Source organism: Myxine glutinosa, chromosome 7, assembly GCF_964187855.1.
Source record: "Myxine glutinosa chromosome 7, kmMyxGlut1.1, whole genome shotgun sequence".
NCBI classification, from domain to species: domain Eukaryota; kingdom Metazoa; phylum Chordata; class Myxini; order Myxiniformes; family Myxinidae; genus Myxine; species Myxine glutinosa.
This window is the reverse complement of record NC_136267.1, coordinates 57,819,216-57,846,132: the sequence shown is the minus strand read 5'-3', so window position 1 is coordinate 57,846,132 and position 26,917 is coordinate 57,819,216. Positions and strand designations below refer to the sequence as shown.

General features: G+C 46.0%; 2 protein-coding genes across 9 annotated transcripts in view; one reads left to right on the top strand and one right to left on the bottom strand.

The window, feature by feature from the left end:
- LOC144888143 (uncharacterized) overlaps positions 1–26,917 on the top strand; it is a 1,118,715-nt gene that overhangs the window by 279,781 nt on the left and 812,017 nt on the right. For 4 of the 8 annotated variants that reach the window (XM_078781772.1, XM_078781773.1, XM_078781774.1 and 1 more), the window contains one exon: positions 111–191. The exons of the other annotated variants lie outside the window; for them this stretch is intronic. In XM_078781772.1, the coding sequence (XP_078637898.1) occupies positions 111–191 (81 nt within the window). The remainder of the gene's footprint in view (positions 1–110; positions 192–26,917) is intronic. 8 annotated transcript variants of the gene reach the window in all.
- The window catches only part of LOC144892862 (uncharacterized), a 473,149-nt gene continuing 458,848 nt past the window's right edge, over positions 12,617–26,917 (bottom strand). Inside the window, exons 2-3 of the mRNA XM_078781193.1 lie at positions 19,700–20,767; positions 12,617–12,678 (exon numbers count right to left, since the gene is read on the bottom strand). Of these exons, the coding sequence (XP_078637319.1) occupies positions 12,617–12,678; positions 19,700–20,750 (1,113 nt within the window). The 5' untranslated portion in view covers positions 20,751–20,767. The remainder of the gene's footprint in view (positions 12,679–19,699; positions 20,768–26,917) is intronic.

The following is a 26,917-nucleotide window of genomic DNA, read 5'->3' as shown; positions in this document are numbered from 1 at the left end:
ATTCAAGGAATCTCGTATTTTGTTAAAATTTCAGGTTCTGCTGTGAAAGGTCAGTGTGCAATATTGTATAAAATGCATCATCAAAGCGTTTGGTTCATATTCTTTTGCAGGGCATGCTAAATTGCAGGAAGCAAAGACACACATGTTGGGGGATCTTTTGGACAACAATGCTACAGATGAAGCTATCATAGGTCAGTGGAAAACAAAATGATTGCATTTCTGAGAAATACAATTGTTGTTTGAATTTGAAGAGAATTTTTTTTAAATAAAAAATTGTATCGTCATGTTGCCTCTACTTTAAAAACATTACAAGACCACTGATGTCCTGAACCTCATGATTTGTTATGTCATACTTTGTCAGCAAAACTGCTTCTTGGGGCATTCTGTCTCAAAATCAGTCCTGCATTGTACTAACTTGTGTCCTGCAGTTGTCATTCTGAAATTTGTCATCATCCTTTGCCTGCAAGACCACAATGAAAGCATAAACCTCCTTACCAGAACCCCAAAATATGCTTGATTTCACCTCTCCAGACATGGAATTTAGAGATGACATTTTCACCGACATCATCATTTAAACAGTATCTATAGATAAAGGTGACCTAATTGAACAAAAAACAATGAAAAATTGACTTTGCAATAATTTATTCAACAAAAAATTAACAGAGATGCCATTTCCTTCTGTGGAAAAAGTAAGAACACCCTTGGCTCGAATAGGTGGTGTTGCCCCCTTTGGCAGAAACAACCTCAAGTAGGCGTTTCTTATAACTGTCTACCAGTCTCTGACATCGACTGGGAGAAATATTTGCCCACTCCTCCATGCAGAATTCTTTCAGCTGTGCGATGTTTGAGGGGTTTCTTGCATGCACCTCTCGTTTCAAATCCCCCACAACATCTCGATGGGATTTAGATCCGGGCTTTGACTTGGCCATTCCAGAACCCTTCATTTCTTTCTTCTCAGCCGTTCTTTGGTGGATTTACTGGTATGTTTAGGGTCATTGTCATGTTGTAAGGTCCACCTTCGGTTGAGCTTCAACTTTCCGACAGATGGCCTCACATTATCCTCAAGCACCCTCTGGAACAATGAAGAATTCATAGTGGATTCTATGATGGTGAGCTGCCCAGGCCCTGATGCAGCAAAGCTGCCCCAAACCATAATATTTCCACCACCCATGCTTTACAGTTAGTATCAGGTTCTTGTGGTCAAATGCTGTCTTTGTTTTCGCCAAACATGTCTTCTGGTACTGTGACCAAATCGTTCTTTTACCTTTGACTCATCTGTCCAGAGCACATTGTTCCAGAAGTGCTGGTCTTTGCCTAGGTGTTCATTGGCAAACTTTAGTCTTGTCCTGATGTTCTTTCTGGACATCAAAGGTTTCCTCCTGGCACACCTCCCATGTAGATCAAATTTGTGCAGCCTCTTTCTAATGGTAGACTCATGCTCTTTGACATCAACAGTGGCAAGATCTCCCCGTAGGTCCCGTGATGACATTCTGGGGGTTCTTAGAGACTTCTTTCAGTATCTTGCGGTCTGCTCTCAGGCTGAACTCGCTGGGGCTGCCTGGCCTGAACAAGTTGGCAGTTGTTTGGAATCTTCTCCACTTGTAGATGATCTTCCGGACAGTCGAATGATTGATTTCAAATTGTTTGGCGATCTTTTGAAATCTCTCCCCAGACTCGTAGGCATCTATGACCTTCTTTCTGAAGGCCTCAGAGAGCTCTTTTGATCTAGGCATGGTGACACCGCTCACTTCAACAACAAAGAGCAAACCAAACTAAATGTCTGAGGTTTAAATAAGACAGGTTCCTCCAAGATCCTCTCCAACGATGTTCTAATCATTTGCACCTGAGCTGGTGCACCTGATTCTAATTTTAGGTATTTGAAGTAGTGATAAATGTAGGGGTGTACTTACTTTTTCCACATGCGAAATTTGCATTTATGTTTATTTAAATTATACAATGGACTACAAAATGTAAATTTTCATGATATTTGTTATATTATATCACCTTTATCTATCAATATTGTTGAAATGAAGATCATATAGATGAATGTTGAAATATGTTGAAAAAGTCAAAACTTTACATGGGGCATGGGGCTTACTTTTTCACGTGACCGTATAATTATGAGGCTATGTACACAAGCAATGCCATTTTAAATCATTTGAAATGCAATGTCGCATGAAACAGCAATGTCTTTTGAAACATCTATCCCTCATATTCATTTAAAATTAAATAGTGTGGGCTGAAGCCTCCCATACAGAATCAAACGCAAGAAGCGATCTGGAGCCCATTACTTTGGATGGGCCTTTTCAAAGCAAATCTCAGGTTAATAGCAGGCATTCATTTCACCTTTATTTTCAGTTGAAGCGGGTGTTAATAAGCTCGTGGTTGCACAAAGCAGTGCAGCATATTAAAGTACCGTTTTTACCACCGACGTCATTGTTTAAGACAAGGCACTCTTCTTGACGTTTTCCCCCCTTTGGGCAATCAAAGGGGGCAATCTTCCGGAATGCGCAAGGGGCAATCTTCATTGTTTGCTCTTCCGGAATGCGCATGGGGTACTGGGTTAAAGATAGGGAGATGGTGGCTCTCGTACAGTGGTGAATGGAGTTCTTGTGCAGGGGTCGTACAGTGCAACTGTTTGCTGCTTTATGGGGGAGTTTACCAGCTCGCTTTGCAAGTTGTCTTTTCTTTTTAGTCAAGGGCAATCTGGTATGGGTGGGAAGGCGTATGGTGGGGAAGGGGTATGGTGGGGAAGGGGTATGGTGGGGAAGGCATCCAAGTCATGCTGCAAGTTCTGGAGCTCCTGCTATGGCTATTTATTTCTGGACTTAAACTCACAGTACCACTTCTGCTTGTCATGTGGCCAGGTCCAGACCAAGCCATTGGTGACTTGCTGCTGACGCTTGATATCTGCTTCCATCTCCTTCAGCTGGGCCTCCAAAGCCCTGTTGAATAACTATTGTGTGTACATGGACAAAGCCATGAACACTTGTCAATATTTTAATAACACTGGGAAAAATACTCATTTGATTACAACAGAAATACATTATAGAACTCACAGCACCGAATTTACAGCACAGGATTCACAGCACCGGACCCGGGTCGGAAATGAGCATTCTTCCTCGATTGAGCGAAGTTAGCTTAATTCTAGATCATTCAGAACAATAGGGGAATGATGATTGGGTCTTCACAGTAGGAGGGGGAAGGGGGGGAGGAGATTGGGGGCCGAGGGAATCCGATAAGGGGTTAGGGAGGGGTAGATCTGGGGGACGGGGTAGTCTTCTTGGCGCCATAAGGATCGGTTTTCCATTGTACTTGAGATTGCCCCGAGAGCAAAAGGGCCTAATGCATACCAACTCAGGGTGTGTCCACATTCTGTCTCCGTGCGCATCTGCCAGTCTGATAAAAGATCGAACTCATAGATGTCCGGTGGTTGCTCAATCTTCCTGCTCAGATTGCACGCTTTGAGAATCCATTTACAGATGGGATGCCAGAAATGACTCACATGCCCTCCACACACACATATATATCCTTTTATAATTCCACAATATACATACATCCTTAATAATATAATTACTCCTTTTCTACAAGATCATTATGAAATTATAGCATAGTGCTATTAAGATTCAGCAAATAACTAAACTATTTCAATCTCATTGTCATTTCAATACATTTTATTAATTAAGTGGGTCAGGGACAAGTTTGAATTTGACTGCCTGCGATAACTCGCTGACCCTAACAAATGTAGAGGTCTTCTACAGCCCCAAAGCCCCAAAGGAGCTGGGGGACATGCCAATGAAGACTTCTCTTGAAGTCGTCAGCCTGGCTGTATTGGGCATTGTATGAGTATGACTCAAAGATGATCAAAATGTTTTTCGTGGAGGTCTGCCAAGTCCACTGACGCCTGAGCGAGCAATGGGCCCTCCCAGACTGGAACCAGATCTGCAGCCACCACTGGTATCTGGTTGAAGGTCACTCTCGCTTCCTTCTCCTGACCTCGGACCACACAGGGAGAACCCTGTACCTTCATTACAAACTTACTGAGACACACACGGATCAAAACTCCCTCGGCCCCCCGCACCGCCAATGACAATGATGATCCATATGAGGAGGCCCAAGGCGTCCCTCAGCCCATGAACCATCTTTTGAACCCCCATTTTCTGAATTAGCATTTATTTACCTCATCTCCCAGACAGCTGGCTATTTACAGCTGCATTCCCTGCGTCCTGTCTGGAAATCCAAATGCCATATTCGCGTTAAACGAATTTTAATAATTCGCCTTAATTTTCTAACATACGTAGATGTAACATACTACGACCTCGGCTCAATATCTTGAACATATCTGCATTGTACTGGTCTGCACAATCGGGGTTGCTTTGGTGTTATTGTCATTTAGTCGTGTTTGTTTTCTTTTATATTAAAGTTCTGTAGTACCAAACAGCTGCTTATTTTGCAACTTTATTCCTGGTGTTAAGAGCTTATGCTCAACATGTCTCTGACCTTTAGTTTGAGCAGAGCCAACTAAGGGTGTTTTATTTTTCAAAATGTTTTAAGATAACATCAAGTTTGTTTTGCTTATACTTTTGTCAAACTCGCTTCTTTGTGTCATGCAAAGATTTAATAACACTATATCAGTGATGGGCTCTACTCAGTCATGACGTCTTTCGTTTGAATTGGTTCACGAGTTATCAAGTGACCACTATATTCGTCATGTGTGTGCGTCTGTCTGTGTATCTGTGTGTCTGGCTGTCCGCAGCATAACTACCCGATGATATCATCCGGTCTTGATGAAACTTGGGTGGGAGGTTGATATCATGATCTAGTTGTGTCCTGCCTAGAGTGGGCGTATTGTGCCCATTGTGGGCGGAGCCACGCCCGAAAAAGATGTCTTTTTAGGGGGTAATCGAGTTCAAGCTACATCTTCTCCGAGGGGTTTGGTGGAATCTGACAGGGGTTTCGATATTTGGTTCGGCCAATGTCATGTCTCCGGCCTTGCTCCCCCAGCTCTCTCTATGCTCTGTCCCCCCAATATTCCTTCAGGTCGCACAAGATCTGCCTGCAACCCTCTTATGGTTAAACTGCCAAAGTCTAGGCTCTCTGCTCACCTTCACTCTTTCATTCCCCTTTTCTCCCGCCTCTGGAACAAACTCCCCCACTCCCTTCAATCCCACTCCTCCCTCCAGGTCTTTAAAACAGCTGTTCACCACCATCTCTTATCTTCCCCCATCCAAATCCTTGATCTTTTCTACCCCTGGTAATTCACCCCAGAGTCCTTGCAGTGTTCATATGTTTTATTCCTCTCCCACCTCCCCCCAAGTCCTCCCGATGTCCCTGCTCTCAAATGTTGTGTTTGTGTCCTTCCCCCTCTCTCCCCATCTTGTATGCCGCTCCCCTTGTTTTTTTGTGTTTTGTGTGTCGGTTTGACTTTTTGTGTGATTAATGTTAGCTCTTTCACGAGCCTCGATCTTGTATACAAAAAACAACAAAAAAAAGGCAAAAAAATAAAAAAATAAAAATAAAAATTCAAACACACCTCCCTCAAATCATTTCCCTGCATCTAACAATGCATGATTTTGCCAATCATTATCTCATCAATCATTGTCTGCCAATGTAGAAACTCGCCACATTTTCTCCATCTTGCTCTGTTGCCTTCCTGCGTCGTAAACATCATTTTTTGGTAAACACAAATATTTGCAAACATGATCCTGTATCGCTGCCATCCCAGGAACGTCTCATTCCTGCAACCTAAATCTGAAGCACAATTTTCCATATATTTGCGTTATTGCACCATTTTATCCAAAACATCTCAACAATCACATCCTGAGTGTAAAAATATTCTCCATTAGGCCGAGAAAAATATATTTCCGGTCTCTGGTCAGCGCGCGCATCGATTTTGACCCTGTGCGTCAACAATTTTTTTTTTCAAATTTCCAACGGTACCTACAACAGCGCGCGCCTATTGTTGCTGGGCCGGCGGGCTGTCTCGGGAAATACAGGCCTGTGAGGGTCACCATTGGTATCGACGTTCGCGCATGGTTCTGCTCGACAAAACTTCGTTTAGTTTGTTTAAATCCAACCAGCCGTTCCAAAGATATGAGTAGTGTTGTGTGCCGTGACGTCATGAATCCAATCGGCTGGATATTGTCATTTATTGAAACGAAGACGTTCTTTGTCGGATTCGTGTGAAGCAACCAGAAGGCCTAGAGAGCTGCGGGTGGTCTAGTTAGTTAGGCCTGGATCCTATCTCGTTTGTCTTGAAGTTGTAAGTGTCTGTGATAATCTGGTGGACTGGGAGAAGAGATCGTGGGAGACCATCGGCCTGTTAGACCACTTGCGCATGCGCAGTGTTGACGCGATCGACACATTGGAATGTTTGACGGTACGGCGAGGCGATCTCGAGAACGAAATGGCAGTCTGTAATATGCTTGAAGAACTTAATGATTTTCAGAATAAATACATTTTAAAATAACTTAAGCTTGTGTTCATTATTTACAAAAAAGGCCTCCCAGTCCCATTGGCTATATTTAATTTCTCTCTGGACGGCGCCACGGCAGATGAGGAGGACTGCAAGGCATGAGGACACAAAAAACACCTTTATATGTGCAATCCATGCTTTTGAAAAAGAAAAAAGAAAAAAAAACCCCCATTGCCGCATCAATTCTGGAACTTTGGTCTGACCAGAGAACAGCAATATATTTTTTTCAGCCTTAACTCAACACAATTCACATCACAACAACTGGTAGTTAAACAACAAGAATCAACTGGTATTCTTCCTTTGATAATTACCTGTGCACTCATCCTATCAATACCTGGACAAGCCAATTAAAATCGTCTTACAGTTGGGAGAATGCACCTCCCCACAAACAAACTCTAACGCAATCACCAACTCCAACTCCACCTTACCTTCCCTCAAGTAGGAGATTAGAGCACCTCAAGTAGGCGGTGGTCCCACCGCTTCATCTGCGTTCTGCTCAAGTCCGGTCACAACCCTCTGAGATGTCCTACTCGCAGAAAGACAGACAGCAGAGGCAACCCACAAGCCCCGAACCCAACCAGATTCAAACTCACTGTTAAAGGACACCACTTCATCAGACTGGCACAGTCTCTTTGCCAGCTCACTTACACAACGAAATGCAAACAAATAGTTTGCCAACAAAATCATTTGTTAAAAGAGGGCAAATTCTGCCACCCTCATGCAGAATTCACTATCTCATTTCTCCAGTTTCCTTCTGACATTGAGTGGCATCCCAATGCTTTGCTTAAACAAACGAATACAGTATTCATCAAACATTGAATTCATTTCCCACCGAACTCCACCACTTAGTGCTGCAAAATACTGGATTCCAACCAGCAACCCGCACACAGCCTCAACCGCACCAGGCTACGAAATCAAAGTGCCATCAGGCCCTTGTTCTCCCCCCCCCCCCACACACACAAACCACTGTAAGCCAGCTACCACAACCAAAGCGCTGTGACCTTTACAACTCTTGAACAAGCCAGCATTTTCAAAACAAACCATTTTCCCTCTTTTTTCCAGTCATCCACCAACCAAATTACGCTTTTGTCTGTACATATACTTTAACCAAAATTATATGAGACTTGACAACAAACACTGCTCCGTAGAGCTAGTTATTGGAGATAACTCGCCTCCCCACCACCTCCAACCAAATATCTCACTCAACCGATATCAAAAAAACAATTATTTTCATACCGATGGGACATCTTGTTTGCAGACAGACAAGCAGGTGAAAACATATCCTCCATTCACATTTGGTGAGGATTAAACCCACAAACACCCATAATGGCAAACAATTAATATATTGTCAACACCCCCCCACAACCATTCACAGCAGGTGACCACAACAACTCGTCCACCTCCCTTCTGTTGTGTTCCTTCCAACAGGTGACCCGATAAACAAGCAGACAGACAGCAGCAACTCCCAACGTACTAACAGGAAGGTCTCACAGATGCCCATTCGATCCAGAATGTAGGCTGCCACGATTCTGCCTGCAGGGACACACTTGTCACACACCTGTCACACACCTTGAAATCCGTGCTCCAGAAATATAACTCCATAGCCGGCTAGACAGCCAGACAGACACAATCATTTTAATCTTACAAATACAGCAAAAGGAAACCATCAAGGAAACAAACTCTTGTCATTATGGGAAAATCAATCTACTCGGTTGGTTGCATCCTCACACAATATCATCAATTAGATCATCCATTACAAGCGTATAACTCGGAGAGACTCATTTCCGATATTAATTCTCACATTACACAGTGACATCATACTGATCATCATACCATCACATCACAGTCACATCAGTCATACTCAGTCATACAGAGTGAATTGTATTGGACACCATAACTGACGTCATGACGTCACAACAGACACCGCTGTCACCGCTCCTCCTCCTTGATCCATACCTGCAGATACACACCTTCCCCACCCTCATCTGCAAAAATATTTCCTCCCCCACTGCCATTCTATTCTCAACCACATGGCTTCCGGTCCGGTCTGGAGAGGACGCTGGCGTTACTTGTTCGCCGCTTCTCCGACTGGGCCATTGTACATAGTTTGCTTTTCTGGTGGTCGTGGCGGATTTTTGACCGTTGGGTCTGCCCTCTGCTCGGTCCCGGCTCTGCTCCTGGCTTCGCCTGCCCGGCTCCTCCACTGTTTCCTCAGGCCCGCTCCCGTTGTTTGCGGCGGTGGCTGTTTGCCGCTGTGGTCTTGATTAGCGGCTGCAGTCGTTTGCCGCTGCGTTTGCCGCTTTGCCTCCTCGACCTTGGCCTCGTACTCGTCCCTTCGCTCCTGCCTGGCATGGCTCTGAGGTACTCCGCCGCAAGGCTTCTTCTGCTCAATACCCGCTCCACCCCATCATGCATCTCTGCCATCAAATCAAATGGACTCCTCCGACGACCCAGGTACATTCACCGTGGCTCCGGTCGTAAGTTTGTTTATTTGCAATCAGGTCACTCCATCCCCGTCCTCTGGTCGGCTCAGCGCACTCTCACTCTTCGTCCCAGCGCACCTGGTCACAGCAACGCACACGATCGCACCTCCTGCCTACGAACCCTGGCTAAATCACCTGAATTCATCCCTGCTGTTCAAAACAACATCAAGCTCACCCTGTTCAACACCCGGTCCCTCAACAACAAATGCCTCATCCTGAACGAATACATCCTGGATAACAAACTGGACTTTCTCTGTCTCACCGAAACCTGGCAACAACCTCTGGACTACTACACACTTAACCTCACCACACCCAATGGATATTCCTACGTCAATAAACCACGCTCGGAGGGCCGAGGTGGTGGAATTGCCGTTATCCACCGTCAAGACATCAAGACCAACCTCATCTCCATCTCATCTGCTCCATCATTTGAACACCTGGCTTTAAAACTCTCTGGTCGCACGCAGTCAGTCATGGCTGTCGTCTACCGCCCTCCCAAACCACACCCATCATTCCTGTCTGACTTCTCCTACTTTCTGACCCAGCTATGTTCCCTCTCCCCCTCAATCCTCCTCCTTGGTGATTTCAATATCCACATGGACTCCACTGACTCCACAATAACCACTGACTTCACTGATTTACTCACCTGCTTTAACCTCACTCAACATGTCGACTTTCCTACCCATATCCGTGGTCACATTTTGGACCTTGTCTGCTCCACTGGATTAAATTTGCACCATCTCTATGGCTCTGACCTCACCCTCTCTGACCACTTAGCCATCACTCTGACCATCAACATCCCCGCCCCAACACCAAGGCATTATCGCACAATCAACTTCCGTAAGCTAAACGCTCTTTCACCTACCTCATTCTCAGCCACCCTCTCTGAAAAAATGTCCACTTCTCCCTTCATTGACCTCCACACCCCTTCTGACCTCACTGACTACTACAACCACACTCTCTCCTCCTGCCTTGACCAGCTTGCGCCTGTAAAAACCAAAACAGTTTCTTTCACCCATTCTGCTCCCTGGTTTACCCCTGAACTCCACCTGATGAAAACTCGTGCTCGCCAACTTGAAAGACTCCGCAATAAAACGGGTCTCACAGTTCACTCCCAAGCCTACAAGGACCACCTACAACACTACAAAGATGCCCTCTCCCGCGCCCGCTCTGCCTACTACTCTCAAATTAGCCACTCTGGCTCCGGAAACCCAAAAGCACTCTTCTCGACAATAAACAAACTCCTCCGCCCCCTGAACACCACCACCCAGTCATTCACAGTAGACAACTGCATCTCCTTCCTCTCTTTCTTCCAACGCAAAATTGACAACATCTACAACAGCTTGACCACCGCCACACCCGCTCCCCCTCCAACCACCTGCCCCCCCTTGTCCTGCCATCCCCTGTCTCGGTTCTCCCCAATCTCCCCTACTGACCTCTCTGAACTCCTCATAGGAATGAAAACTGCCACCTGCACTCTTGACCCCATCCCCTCCAGCTTTGTCAAAGCCTCCCTCCCTGCTCTCTCTCCACTTATCATTGCAACAATAAACTCCTCCCTGTCTACAGGCATCGTCCCACCTTCCCTCAAAATTGCTGCTGTTACCCCCATTCTAAAAAAACCTGGTCTAAACCCTGACACCCTAAACAACTTCAGACCCATCTCCAACCTACCCTTTCTGTCAAAAGTTTTGGAACGCGCTGTAGCCACTCAACTCAAACATCATCTCTCTGCCAATAACCTGTATGAAACATTCCAATCCGGATTCCGGTCCAACCACAGTACTGAAACTGCTCTCCTCAAAATCACCAACGACCTTCTCCTCTCCTCTGACGCTGGCAACCTCAACATTCTCGTCCTCCTCGACCTCAGCGCTGCCTTTGACACCATCGATCACACTATCCTCCTCACCCGACTTGAATCCACCTTTAAAGTTACCGGCACTGCCCTCTCTTGGATTAAATCATACCTCTATGACAGATGCCAGTTCATCTCCATCAATAACTGCAAATCCCCCACTGCTCCCCTCCCCCAAGGTGTCCCCCAAGGTTCAGTTCTTGGCCCCCTCCTCTTCATCCTTTACCTGTCCCCGCTCGGTCACTTAATCTGCCGTCATGGTCTCCAATTCCACTGCTTCGCCGATGACATCCAGCTTTTCATCTCCACCAAGTTCGTCTCCACCGACACCCACTCTATCCTGACAAACTGCATCACTGAAATAAAATCCTGGCTTCAAATCAACTTCCTCAAGCTTAACTGTGATAAATCTGAAATAATCATCATTGGCCCAAAAACGCTCACAAAATCCACCCATAACTTTGCCCTCAACATCGACGGTATCCCAGTATCCACCTCCCCTCACATCCGGAATCTTGGCGTCATCTTTGACCAAACCCTTTCCTTCGACAAATACACTAAACAGATCACAAAGTCAGCCTTCTTTCACCTGAAAAACATTGCCCGTCTCCGCTCATCCCTCTCCTCCACGGCTGCAGAAACCCTCATCCACGCCTTCATCACCTCCCGTCTGGACTACTGCAATAGCCTCCTCTATGGTTCACCCTCAAAAATCACCAATAAACTCCAATACATTCAGAACTCCGCTGCCCGTCTACTCACCCATTCCCGGACCCGTGACCACATCACCCCCGTCCTTTACAAGCTTCACTGGCTCCCCATCCCCCAGAGAATCCAGTACAAAATCCTCCTCTTGACATACAAAGCCCTCCATAACCTGGCCCCATCCTACCTGGCTGACCTCCTCTCCAGACACACTCCCACCCGCAACCTCCGCTCTGCTGGTACGAACCTCCTGACCCCCCCCATCCGGACCAAATTCAGATCCTGGGGGGACAGGGCCTTCTCCATCGCTGCGCCCACCCTCTGGAACTCACTACCTCACACCATCAGAGACTCCTCCTCACTCACCACATTCAAAACATCACTAAAGACCCACCTGTTCAACACTGCATTCAACATTCAACCCACAGCATTTAACCCCTGACTATCTCTTCTCCTTCTCCCTCCTTTTGCTTTAAATATTTCCCTATTGATTCTTGTCTTTTTTGCAATTGTTGTTTTCATGTATTGTTATGCATTATGTTTGCCACTCTGTCAAAGCGCCTTTGGGCTTCTGGAAAAGCGCTATACAAAATAAATGAATTATTATTATTATTATTATTATTATTTCCAGATAAGATCACAACCCACTGATATCTCAATCAAAATGCAAAACGCCTGATCACAGCTCACCACTTCGCCGCGTTTCTTGGAGACATTGGATGCTTCAACATGCAGTCCAATCGCTACTTGGTGCGCACCTCCTACACCAAACACCCCAAGCCCCGGCCGCCATCCAGCCCCCACCCCAGCAACACTCCAACTCGGCCCTCAAATGCCACACGACCAAAAAAAAAACTCAACCTCCGACACTGCCCGAAACTCAAGCTGCCGTGCTTTGTAACAGTTCCTCACAAAGCACTTCAGTACGTACGTTCCTGCAGCCCCATTCACATATCATTTACATGGCGCAAGCAACAAAAATACCGACAGTTGAAATCACGTGGTTCCTCCCTCGGATGGACGTTAAACACACATCTCCCTTCTCAAATCGTCAAATCTCAAATACTTTTCCTCATCCACCTGTGAGGCAACTTATCAAGCATTTCTGCCCTCAGATCCATGTACATTTTCATAAATGCGCTCGCGAATTTCCACACCTGTATCGGGGGCTCCCGCACGTTTTCACACCACACAATGTGTACACCATCCATTACATGGATAAGCCAGAGCACAATCATGCGCCACTGAACTCAATTTGGCAGCCGAGCCGACTGCAGCTTCACATCACAAAACCTCGGTACAGTGAGAAACTCCATTGCACACTGTATCCCACCACACACTGTAACATAGGCCTTCTGGTTGGCACCGGAAGTTTGTTATTTTCTCGGGTCCTCCATTCAACAACATCAACAACCGTACAGGTGTAGTTGCACCTATTGGTGAAAATTTCCTGTCAATCGGACCAACGGTTGCAGAGAAAATCGTATTTATTCGTTGCGGACAGACAGACAAACAGACAAATGAAAAATCGGTCAGAGACCGAGGACTTGCCGGAATGTACTTCTTTATTGGCCATTTAGAACAAATATGGCGGCCGAACCACGTGACTGATGACGTCATCATTAACATTTTATTCGCCATGGAGAGTTCTTTACAATGAGCCATGTCTCAATTTTGTCCATTCTGCACTTTTGGAGATATAGTGGTGCTAATTTTTTCGGTTTTTCCAAGATGGCGGCCGAACCACGTGACCTATGACGTCATCATTAACTTGTTTTATTCCGCATGGAGAGTTCTTTACAATGAGCCATGTCTCAATTTTCTCTATTCAGCACTTTCGGAGATGTGGAGGTGCAAAGTTTTTCAGTTTTTCCAAGATTTCGCCTGAACCACGTGACCGATGACGTCATCATGAACATAATTTATTCACCATGGAGAGTTCTTTACAATGAGCCATGTCTCAATTTTCTCTATTGAGCACTTTCAGAGATATGGAGGTGCAATTTTTTTCGGGTTTTCCAAGATGGCGGCCGTCGGCTTTTCCACACCCCAAGTCGCTATTTCTACCCCTTCTGTCCATTCCCCCACACTCTGCTCTACCTCGTTCCCCACGCACTCCTTACATTGCGTTACTTCGTCGCGTACCAATGCGACTTCCCCGCTCAACCGGCGATCAATGTCCTCCCCCTGTATTTTTTAAATATTAACTACCCTCGGGTGTCCACCCTTTCATCGAGTTTATTTATGTTATTCCTCAGTTCGCCCATCATTTCTTTCGCTTCCTGGGTTTCGTTTTTCATTTCCCTTATTTCTTTCATGAATTGCGCCATGAAGTGGCCATATAGGATTGCATGTCCATAAATCCCACTTGCGCAGTGGGCGAGGCCCTTGTTGCCACGTGCGAGGGGGCGCCATTTTGTTCTTCTGCTACCGGCCCCTCATCAATGTCCTCCTCCATTGCCAACTGACCCAATTATTGGTCCTGGGTTATTAATTCCACATGATCTACCTCCTCATCAAATACCTCCTCTTCTACCCCCACCGGCATTCGACCGTTTTGGTTATCCATGGCACGAATTAAATTTGGGTGTTAAGAATTAAATTTCGGCCGCTCGTAATTTTGAGGCCGTTAAGCGCACTTCAGGTCCAATCCCACTCCTGACACCAATTGTTCCGGATCTCGACGCCATCCTTCTCCCCTTACCAAGGGGGGAATAGTCCCCTTGTCTTTGACTGGCCGACGGGACCCGGGACCTATGACGTCACTTCCGGATAGCGCTGAGTAGGGTTGTACGACCAAGTCGCAATTACCCAAGTACCAGCGCTGCTCAGGAAGCAAGGAAATAAGCCCAGCCCGAATCACGGGTGTTGATGGATACGTCGAGCGGTAGCGAACCCGTGACCCGAGCCGTTAGCAATGACTAAACCCCGATCCAAGCGGTTCTTATTCGTGCCACGCTTACCCAATAATGGAAATCACAGAAGCGGTCGAATTGGAAGAAAGGAATAACAGAATTTATTCACACTATGTACAATGGTTCAGCAGAAGAAGACACAGTGCAGTCCTTCAACAGTCTTATACTTATTCCCTGGACAAACGGGCCCGTTCACACTCGGACACACTCACACGGGGTTGCAGACGAACAGGTTGATGGTCCAGCGATGGCATCCGGGCAGCACTTCCTCCGGTCCCCAACTCGCACAGCGAAGAAGATGAATCCAGCGGCCAGGAGCTCTCCGCGTGTCGTTGGCGCACACAGGATAACACGGGGCGAACGGTAGGGCTGGGCTTTGGCGGTTAATCACTCGCGTGGCTGCGTATGTAATAATTCAATATGCGCTCATAATGCGTTCTTCAATTCCCCAAGTCCTCATGCAAATCCTCTTGCATAGGTTCTTTTCCAACGAATCCTCCGGTATCAAGTCCTTTTTACAAAGCGCAATTCTTTCACCCAACGAGTCCTCTTGCATAAGTCCTGCTCAAGGGCTTTGTGCGCTGGCTTTTATAGCCCTGCCAGCGAACTCTCTGAAACTTGCCAGCCGCGCCCTCACCACGCCCTATCACGCCATGCCCTCAAAGCCCTGGTTGGCTGATGGCCCTTACCGTCACTGCCTCTGACGTGCTCCTCGACTCTGCCACACCCTGACCCCACGCTCCTCCCTCTTTTCAGGCCTACCTCGTGTCACTGGGCTAGTTCGAGCAAACAAAGGGCAGTGAACGCTGCTGGTAGCCAAAGCGTAACAAACTGCGGGTAGCCAAAGCGTAACAAATTGAGGGATTCCAAATGGGGTGCGGGATCGATTATGCCCATGTAGTGGGGGGGCCAATGTTTTCCCGTTGAATTCAAATGTTAATTTGTGGACACTGGTTGGGTTGTCTTTAGGGATGATAGAAGTTGTAGAAAAAATATGTCTCCATTTTTTTCAAGTTCTTTATAGCGGCCATTTTGGATTATCAAAATGGCGTTTGTTGAAAACCGAAATTGTCATTATCTTGGCTTCTAAATGACCTAGAGTGTTAATTTTGGTGTCCAAATGTACATATTTGCGGATACTTAATCCAATAAACACACATTTATACACCTACATATGATCAAAAGGGTTCTTATGGCAGCCATCTTGGATTTTCACGCACTTATGCCAACACATATATATATTTTTTTCCATCATTTTCACTTCTAAATCACATAAAGGCTGGACTTTAGTGTTCAAATGTACACTTATAATGTCTTTGTGCAATATTTTTAGTTGGCAGTGTTCATTGTTACATTGAAGGATCTCCATCCTCCTCATCATCAGTGTTATCGATTCCCATGGGGCGCTCCTGACCCGTGTTACCACACACCTCTTCATCTGCCCCACACATACACATCTCAGAACAGTTGAGATGCTGAGACCTGCATGAGCAGTGAGACATGCATTGGGTCTTCTTGCAGTTACATTTGATTAGATGTGTGATGGCAGCTGGGGCTGGAGGGTCCTTGGTTGTGATGGGCACCAGCTGATCTCCTTCTGCTCTCCATCCATGTTCTGTTGGTTGTGGAAGCTGGGGGTCCGGTACATCAGCCTGATGCCACACCATGGCCTGGAAATGTGCACGAGCAATGGCTTCATGTAAAGCTCCCCGTGTTGGTGGCAGCTTCTGTGCCTCTAGCTGTTTCTTGGTAAACAGTCTCCACCTCAGCTTGCCCACATCCACAACTGTAGTACGAGGCTCATACAGCTGGCATACAAATGCCTCAATGTCACTTTCTGTGTCAGCTCTCAGCTCCTCAGAGGCCCCAAGGTCATGAAACGCAGATACCACCTCAACAGAGCACCTATTGAGGGCTTGCCAACATGTGAGCTTTCCCTTGCCGGCAAACCGACCAGTCTGGTCTGCTCCCGTGAATGCATGGAATCCTGGTAGGGCTGCAGCCTTCCTGACACCAAGTTCATGTACTATTGGTTCCAGTGAGATTTGCCTCTTCTTGTTCCCCACACCCGTGATGAAGTATGTGTCTTTGCATAGTTCATGGTACCGGTGGAGTGCTAGGATGAATACATCAGTATCAGGTGACTGAATGTACAGCTGTGTTGCACCTCTTCGGACGGCATCTAGACTGTGAAGAAAGATCCTCGTATCAGCCTCCTCCTGGGAGCTACGGAGATGCTGTACATCCATGCAGTTGGAGAAGACATCCTGCCTTGAAGTGACGATGAAGACCTTGGTAGTCCCCTCAAAGTGACACAGAGCTTTCTTTGCCAGATAGACAGTTAGCTCATCTTTGGTGTTGGTGTGCGACAGGAACTGTTTTGCTGTCAGTTTCCCAATCGGGGTGCTGTCTTGAACGTGGTAAGCAGTGGGCGGCTTGCCACCTTGGCGCCTCTCCCGTGTGGCCTCTTTCAGTGAATTTGGCAGATCATATCGGTCAAACACGAGGTGGACTTCATCATACCCGTTGGTCTTGCAGTCCAGTGTTGCATTGAAATGGCCAGCCCACTGGGCACATGTTTTGACCCATTGTGGCTTACCCATTGCTTGCACTAATGCCATGCCGTCTATGACAGTCACCTTCTTGGGAGGGGGTGGAGTATGTTCAGGATTGTCGTCGTCTGGCTGCTGACCAGTGCCAGTTGACTTCTTGGGTAGATCTTCTAGGATGCCCATGAGCTTGCTTTTGTCTGTGCATGGTAGTAGTGTCCCAGCCATTGCAAAGAGGGTTCGTGGAAGCGCGGTGAATTCATATTGACCTATGGCATCCTTCAAGTTGATCTCTGGTCGTGAGCGGGCCACGATCAGCATGCGCGCAAACAGTGACCTGTCGTCTTTCAGCTCTACAACCTTGTCTGCCAGTTTGTGCTTCACAGCTTTCCTGGCACTCTTCCACATCTTCAGTTTGACCTTTCCCATTCTGGCCCAAAGGTTGATTTCATTTGTGTTGATGCGCTCTGCAACAAACGTGTTATACGCTTTCTGACCAATCTCATCTTGGTTGCAGACATCCTTCTGTACTTCAGCTGGCATCACCACCTTGGTGATGATAGTCGTCAGGTCTTCACCCTCATGCGTCATGGGATTCATGGACTCTCTGATCACATTCTTCAGTCGACGAATGCTGTCTTCCTGCCGAGCCCAGACTGTGGTTGATAGGTCGTGGTGCTCCTTGCGTGTAGCTGATTGTGAGCCAGCCATCTGACGGGCTTCTTCAGCAAGCCTACTCAGCTCTGGTGCTGTCAGAAAGAACCTTTCGCGGGCACTGGCATTCTGGGTAATGCCCACAATACCCCCTGTCACCTTCATGATCCTGTTGATGTGCTCCAGTGCATGGTCCACACCTACAGCACAGAAGGGGATTTCATTCTTATGGACACTGAAGTTCCCATCCATGAACTCTTGGTAGATCCCTGGATCTGTCATCTTCAGGGCCTTCATCTCTGCAAGGTACCGGGGAGTCAGCCTGGCATATTTCTGTTTGTCATGTGCAAAGAAGTATATGCACATCTCATCCAGTGAAGACAGGTGAAGCTCAAATTGTCCATCACGGGTGGCACGGATGAATGTGTATATCAGCATTATCATCCGCATGTAGCGTCGCACAAACTTGAACAGTGGACTCTTGGCTTCTTTCCTCTCATCAAACTTTGCCATGGCCTCCAGGACTTCGTTTGACTCGAGGACAGCTAGCATGTTGTTCTGCGCGCTTGTCATCTCCTCTCGGTTGTGTAGATGACAGCTCTGGGCAACCTGTTGTGCTGACTGGGTACATGGGCCCCTCAGATGGGGATGCTCTTGGAAGAATTCGTCCACATAGAGGTCGAAGAGGGCTTGGACAGTGGTGATGTGGGCCTCCAAAGCCCTCTTCATGTGCTTGGCTTCCAGTATTTGTCTGGTCGTTGTTGGGCCATAGATATCAGCCTCAGACCAAGCCTCGTCAAGACCACTGTCCTCTATGGCATTCCCAGCAGCCCTCAGTGCAGCCATCACAGTGTGCATCTCCCCTAGTCGCAGTACCCACTTGCCTTTGCAGTCATCTCTGGTCATCTCCAGCTGTTTGGCTCGCTCATACAGGGCCATGTCTAAGGTGATCACTGTCTTCCTATCGGGACCCATGACCATGCAGTTGATTTGCTGTGTCTGTTTCAAGACTGTTATCAGTGTTTGCCATTCATGGGCTGGTGCTGCTACCAATGGCAGGGCGTTGACCTCTGTCAGAGGCTTCGAAGAGGAGAGCAGTGAGTTGTAGGCTGTCCAAGTTGGGATATCGTGATGCTTGATCCTACTGCCAGGTGGTTGTTTTGGATCGTGGACGAGTGACCCAACAGGGTCAGCATGCTGGGGTTCTGCAGCTTGCAGCTGGTCATCTGGTGGGATGATGTCGTCTTGTACGTCCTCAGCTTCAGCTGTTCGCATGATTGTGCGTGAAAGTAGCCACACTGTGTCCGTCGCAGAGTACGGCTTGGTGACATCTGGGTTTGACCGTGTCTTGAAGCTATACGTGGTACCTGTGGCAGATTGTTTGTTTGGTGCTTGGCAAGGAACAAAGTCTGGAGCAGTCAGAACCTTGAGTGAGCGGTGTCTGGCCTTTCGGTCATGTAGTGTCAGTGTTCTATGTTCATCTGTGGAGGGTGCATGTTCCCGTCGTTGGTAGAGTGCCCAGGCTGTAGCATGGAGTGTCCGCTTCCCATCAGGTGTGTCTTCATTGAAGTCACTGTTGTCCACTGCAAAGAAGACAAACGTCCCTATGCGCATGGTTCTTGGAAAGTATACACCCTGTTCTGTCGTAGACTCTATGACTGAGTTGGCCAGCTGTGTCTCCAACCGCAAGATCCGACTATAATCAACAGACAGACCGAACCCATGCAGGAAATCCAGAAGCTTCTTGTTTCTGGTGGACTGATGGACTACAATGGCAACGGCAAGCTGCTGTGGCCATTCTAAGCGATGGCGGAATGGTGCATCTGGCTCTTTGGGCTTGTACGTGACTTGGCGTTTTGACTTGTAGCCGTACATGATGTTCTGACTGATGGTTATAACATCTCGATGAATAGTGGCTGAGCGCATAGTCTCTGGCTCAATGCTCGTGGCTGGTCCTTCCAGTAGCCAGCGGAGGAAAGCATAGAGTACTTTGGGTACATGCTTTTCAGCATCATCAGTGTTCATTTCTCCTTCAAATTGCCATGGGTGCTTGTTCTGACAAGCAATGGCACTGCGGAGAACAGAGGCACTCTCAAACAGTTGTTCGATGTTTTTTTCATTTGTCTTCGTCATTGCATCTTCGACAGCTGCATCACGCACGGCAGTGGAGAATACACAGTCTGACTCGTTTCGACGTTTTGGTTTCATGAAGTGAACGTCATCAATGTGAGAGTTGATTTTCTCCTTCATGCCTTGGGTAGTAGGTGATGGGACATTGTGCACACCATTATTGTCAAGAATCCTGGAGTAAACCGACTTCAGGTCAGACATGTTGAGAATTTCACCAGCTTGGAGTAGAGAGCGAACAAGGCTGACAAACTCAATGTCTGCGGCTATTTTGATAACATTAGTTTCTTGCAGTATGTGTTCTTTGTCATCACTTGATGTCCCACTCTTGGGAGCACGTTGGACATTCTGCACCCAGCATGGGAGATGATACTTGACGTCGATCGCATGAGCATCATGTGCACTGATGGCAGCACTCAGCTGAACTTTCCACTTGTGGTTGCTGCCTTCTTCAACAGCTTTCTTCAGCTGTTTACCTGCGTTGAACGTGCATACAACATGTACACTTTCCTTAGTGACCTCTTGACAGAAGAAACAAAGGTCTCTGTTGAATGGAGTTGATGATGAACGTGTGAAGCGAAGAGTCTCGTCTTGCGTAGAACCTGAGGTACTTGCAGCGGCAGGTGCAGAAGAAGGACGTCCACACCTCTTATGAAGATGCTGGGTGTCGCCATGTTCGCAGGCTTTCTGGTGGCGAACTCTAGCACGCTCCAGGTGAGCAGTGTTGCATGTAGATCCATAACATGCCCGGTGCCACTTTGCTTTATTGTTCCTCAAGTCAGTGGCAGTGAAACAGCTTAATCGTTCGCTGATCTGTTTGAAGTCGGCATCACCATATCGTGCCCTCTCCTGGATGAACTGGAGAAACTTTGCATATGAGCCCAGTGCTGGCTCAGTCACTAGTGCACCTTGGGGATCCTGGCACTGAATGCAAAGTGTGAAATCAGTTTCTTTCTTGGTTTTCTTGCTTTTTGGCTCCATCATAGCTCAGGGTCACGAATCTGGAACATACAAATAACAAATAACAATTAAGATAGATGTGCATTAAGTTAGATTTTGGACACTGGTTCGGCTGTGCCATAAAAACCTATTTTTATCCCTTGTAGGTTATTAAAGAAGGTTTCATTCAATTCTCTATCCCCAAAAATGTACAACTGGACACCAGAATCGAAACTCTAGGTCATTTAGAAGCCAAGATAATGGAATTTTACGTTTTCGACATCCGCCATTTTGAAAATCCAAAATGGCCGCCATAAAGAACTTGAAACAATTGGAGACATATTTTTTCTAGAACTTATATCATCCCTAAAGACAGCCCAACCAGTGTCCAAAAATTAACAAGCAATTTCACCGGGCATTTCAATCTGCTACATTGGCCCCCCCACTAATGATGGAATTTGGGGGTGGCGCAAAGATGAAAGGACCGAAGCTCATTTCTTTTACACAACGCCGATATTACTAGGGAAATGGCTTACTCTCACACATACTATGACATAACTAATACTCTAAGTGGGCCTACGTGTTGCTCGTGGACTAACTATGGGGGGCAACCCTTTAACCCTTAATGATGTCATATGTACAATTGATGACCGCAAGGCTAACCCCCGCTCTAGCAGGGAAAATGGCCTTAAAATGCATGTTGTTGTTGTTGTTGTTGTTGATGTCATATGTACAATTCTCAAAACCATAACAATATTCTGGTGGAGTTCCCATGTTTCCCAAAAATATCCCAGACCCCCTACAAAGGAGTAATTATTTATTTATTTTTTACTTTTGCAGTTTCCCCCATGGAAGCATGCTTTATAGTTTATACCACCGCCTCATATCAGTAAATCTAAGCCTCAGAGTTTGGATTCCACTACTTTTTTGTGGTCCATTTAGGCTCGTGGAGGAGCTGGAATGGATCAGGCCACTACCAAACAAAAACAATAGTGGTAGGTAAGGGTGGTATTTGAGGGTGGTAGGTGAGGGGGGGGCAGGGGAGAACACTTCCCAGAACACAAGTCGAGTTTTGGTGGCACCAGCTCACAGAGAACATCCAATACTCCCTGGCATTGCAGATGAAGGTTTTGTGCAGGAAAGGTTGGAAGCGGAGCTTTCCTCTGCAGATAATTCCCAGGTGCCTCCCTCCCCTGGAGGCCATCTTGAATATGTGATCGATTCAGGAAAGGTCAATGAGTTCCATTGTTGTTCTGATTATTCTGTTAATCTATATTCCTTGTGTTTTTCACCTACTATTACACTTTGCCATAGGTTCAAAATCCTAATTTGCGAATGACGTCAACGTTCAAAATCCGAATTTGTGAATGACATAAACTTTTGGTTGTTGTGGGCTTCTCTAACTTCATACTTTTTCGCGATGCCAAAGTGAATATCACGTCTTGTATTTTGCTTTGTCATTTGTCTCCCCCTCTTTCTCCCTCATCCTCCTCCTTGCAGGCTTGTCTCATATCAACGAGCATTTGTCAAATGAAGGAAGGAATCAAGTTGTTTATTCTTGCTCGTTGTGTGGCTGCAAGCCTTCCATGCATGCCCATGTTGTACTCTTCCATATAATTGGATCTAAGCATCGCCTCAATTTCCTGGTACGTTCGTCTGTATTTGTTCGAAAATGTTATTAGGTTTCCAGGCCAGTATGTTTTAATTCCTGGAAGCCTTTTGTTGGAAGCCTTTGAAGAAATTTCCTGGAAGCCTTTTGTTCTTGATGCGGTTTTTATTCATTCACTCCACCATATTTTCACTTTTTGTTTTCCATGTTGAAAGAACGTGTTATGGGAGATATTTTTGAACACCTGTTGGGAGTGTTGTGTTTTGTTGAGTTGGGTCCCATACGAGTATAATACTTTATAAAGCCTTGCTCTTTTGCTTTGTTCAATCATGAGACTATTTAATTTTATTTTTGTGACACCTCACATGAAAGTGACAGGATCGCCGAGAGTTCTGCAGCTGTCTGGCCTGGGTCTCAATTTCATCCCAACTATAAACTCACCCTGGTGATTGTTTCACCAATACGGTGATTCATCAATGTTGTGTGTTCCAGATGTTTAACCTGGCATTCCATTTGCTGGCATTAGTTGTTGGACGTTAAAGATCCCATGGTGTCGATGAACATTTTGCCAGCAGTCGGCACCCTCAACGAATTGCAAATTACTCCCATGACACCCACTGAGTAGGCAAAGGCATTCGACTTTGTGTAATCCTTGGAATGTGGCTGCTTTGGCAGCACTTAACCTGCCTTCAAGACCACCAGGAAGCAGAAGACGCCTCAAAAATAGTGCATTGATGCAGAAACATTTCAACTATGTATATTTGCAGTCACGTGAAAAAGTAAGTACACCCCATGTAAAGTTTTGACTTTTTCAACATATTTCAACATACAGCTCTTTGATCTTCATCTATCTATAATTCCACTAATCTCTGTCTGTGTGTGTGTGTGTGTGTATGCGACCGCTGTTTCTCGACAACTACCGGTCCGATATACTTGAAACTTGCCAGGTATATTGCTGGGGACCCGAGGATGTGCCTTTTCAAGGTTTCATATTAATCGGACAATTACTTACCGAGCTATGTCCAAAAAACGATTCAACCAATCAGAGAGCAGCGAGCTATCGCGTGTGCCGAACGTGGCGAACACACTCTGCCTCGGACGGCACATTTGAGAGCGTATTCATTTATTTCACGTTGGCAAACTATGTTGCCGCTATGTTGGCGTTAAACTATGTTTTAAAACTAATTAAAACCATTTCATGTAAATAGAGGGGGGGATTGTCACTGTACTCGCAAGCCGTTCGCCGTTCGCTTTGGCGTTGCGAATGGACCAAAACATTTCATGGACCAAACCATTTCATGTAAAGCGTTCGCCGTTCGCTTTGGCGTTGCGAATGGACCAAAACATTTCATGGACCAAACCATTTCATGTAAATAGAGGGGGGGGGGGGGGATATAATTTTAGATATATATATAGTACGGGCATGCCCTAGTTTCAACAATATTGACAGATAAAGATGATATAATATAACAAATATCATGAAACATTTACATTTTGTAGTCCATTGTATAATTTAAATAAACATAAATGCAAATTTCACATGTGGAAAAAGTAAGTACACCCTTGGCTCGAATAAGTGGTATTGCCCCCTTTGGCAGAAACAATCTAAAGTAGGCGTTTCTTATAACTGTCTACCAGTCTCTGACATCGACTGGGAGAAATTTATACCCACTCCTCCATGCAGAATTCTTTCAGCTGTATGATGTTTGAGGGGTTTCTTGCATGCACAGCTCGTTTTACATCCTCCACAACATCTCGATGGGATTCAGATCCGGGCTTTGAATTGGCCATTCCAGAACCCTCCATTTCTTTCTTTTCAGTTATTCCTTGGTGGATTTACTGGTATGTTTAGGGTCATTGTCATGTTGCAAGGTCCACCTTCGGTTGAGCTTCAACTTTCCGACAGATGACCTCACATTATCCTCAAGCATCCTCTGGTACAATGAAGAATTCATAGTGGATTCTATGATGGTGAACTGCCTAGGCCCTGATGCAGCAAAGCTGCCCCAAACCATAATATTTCCACCACAATGCTTTACAGTTGGTATCAGGTTCTTGTATTAAAATGCTGTCTTTGGTTTTCACCAAACATGTCTTCTGGTACTGTGGCCAAATAGCTCTACCTTTACTCATCTGTCCAGAGCACATTGTTCTAGAAGTGCTGGTCTTTGCGTCGGTGTTCATTGGCAAACTTTAGTCTTGCCCTGATGTTCTTTCTGGACAGCAAAGGTTTCCTCCTGGCACCCGTCCCATGTAGATTAAAATTTGTGCAGCCTCTTTCTAATGGAAGACTCGTGCACTTTGACATCAACAGTGGCAAGAGCTCCCTCTAGGTCCCGTGATGACATTGTGGAGTTCTTAGAGACCTCTTTCAGCATCTTGCGGTCTGCTCTCGGGCTCAACTTGCTGGGGCGACCTGGCCTGAACAAGTTGGCAGTTGTTTGGAATCTTCTCCACTTGTAGATGATCTTCCGGACAGTCGAAAGATTGATTTCAAATTGTTTGGAGATCTTCTTAAATCCCTTCCCAGACTCGTAGGCATCTATAACCTTCTTTCTGAAGGCCTCAGAGAGCTCTTTTGATCTTGGCATGGTGACACTGCACACTTCAACAACAAAGAGCAAACCAAATGAAATGTCTCAGGTTTAAATAAGACAGGTTCCTCCAAGATCCTCTCTAACGATGTTCTCATCATTTGCACCTGAGCTGGTGCACCTGATTCTAATTTTAGGTGTTTGAAGTAGTGATAAATGTAGGGGTGTACTTACTTTTTCCACATGCGAAATTTGCATTTATGTTTATTTAAATTATACAATGGACTACAAAATGTAAATGTTTCATGATATTTGTTATATTATATCACCTTTATCTCTCAATATCCACTCTACCCTCCAGGTCTTTAAAACAGCTGTTCACCACCATCTCTTATCCTCCCCCATCCAAAACCTTGATCTTTTCTACCCCCGCTAATTTCGGTCCCCATGTGTTTTATACCTCTCCCCCCGCCCCTCCCCTTCCCATGCCTCCTGCCCCCAAGCCCTCTCCCTCCCACACTTCTCCCTGCTCTCAAATGTTGTGGTTGTGTGCTTCCCCTTCTCTCCCCATCTTGGCTTCCGCTCCCTCTTTTGTATATTTTGTTTGTCTGGTTGATTTGTTTGTGAAATAAATGTTAGCTCTTTCACGAGCCTCGATTCAGTATACAAAAAAAAAAAAAAAAAAAAAATGAAGATCAAATAGCTGTATGTTGAAATATGTTGAAAAAGTCAAAACTTTACATGGGGTGTACTTACTTTTTCACGTAACTGTATATATTGTCATTTACATACTGATATCCTCAGTTTGTTTTATACTGTTCAATGATTGAAACAAGGCACCTGCCTGCCAGCTGATAAGGTTTGTGCTGGTGTGCGTGATCATTTTAATCTTTAACCATGCACCCACTTTCCTCCCAAACTTTTTTCTCACCATAAAAAAACCAAACCAACTTCCCACCCTCCCTTCCCCCCCCCCCCCCCCACCACCCAGGCCCAAACTCATCGCTCCTTTCTCCTTTTGTTTTTACCGCCCACATGCTGTTTTGTTGTCCACCGTTCCTTTCCTATTCCATCTCAAAGTGCCACATGACGTCATCGCTGGACGCCGAAGGAGGCCCGGTGATGGCACACGCCAAAAGGGAGCACTCAGGTTTCAATCCGTTTGTTTGTTACTTGCAAAATCGAAGATTTTTCAAGTACTAGTACACCCGCACACTACGGGAGGGGCAGGAAGGGTTATTCCTCTGGGGTATATAGATTACAGACGATCTATGGTCCGGTTTCAAGAACATTGGGTGTGCGTTCATTTACCAAGTTTCTTGTGGAGAGATCGCCAAGTGGTTTGAGCATTCGAGCAAGCACTCCATTCAAAACCGTTAAGGAACGGCTGGCTTGACAAGCGCTAGCTGGCTGCTTGGTAAATGAGCACAACCCGGGCTTCCTCCCTCTCAGTTTCATGTGAAATAGCAGGAGTGAGTTTCAAAAGTTCGCCACGAAAAATGCCATGTTAGCAGCAAAATGAGTCATGTTATTAACCCAACACTTGTTGGGTGTATGGAGTACAGTAGATCTTCGCTCAGTTCTGAAAGTAAAACTTACCACACTGATGTCGGGATTCCTCCAAATTTCTTTGTTTAGTTATATAAACAGCATTAGCGACTGTTTAAAAAGCTAATCATACGTGTTTGTGGTTTATAATATTTTTATTGCTGGTGGAAGCCGTTGTGCCGTTGCTCCCATAAAAATGCCATGATAAGCTATTTATAAACGTTGACTCGATGTTTGTTCATGGAGGAAAAACCACTTGGGGAGGAGGGATATTATTGGTGTTCATATTTTTTGTATACAACGAGGCTCGTGAAAGAGCCAACATTAATCACACAAAAAAATCAAACAGACACATAAAACGGATAATAAGGGGAGTATTAGACAAGATGGGGAGAGAGGGGGAAGCACACAAACACAAACACAACATTTGAGAGCAGGGACATCGGGAGATCTGTGGGAGGGAGAGGGCTTGTGGGGAGGAGGCGTCGGAAGGGGGGTGGGGGTGGGAGAAGTATAAAACC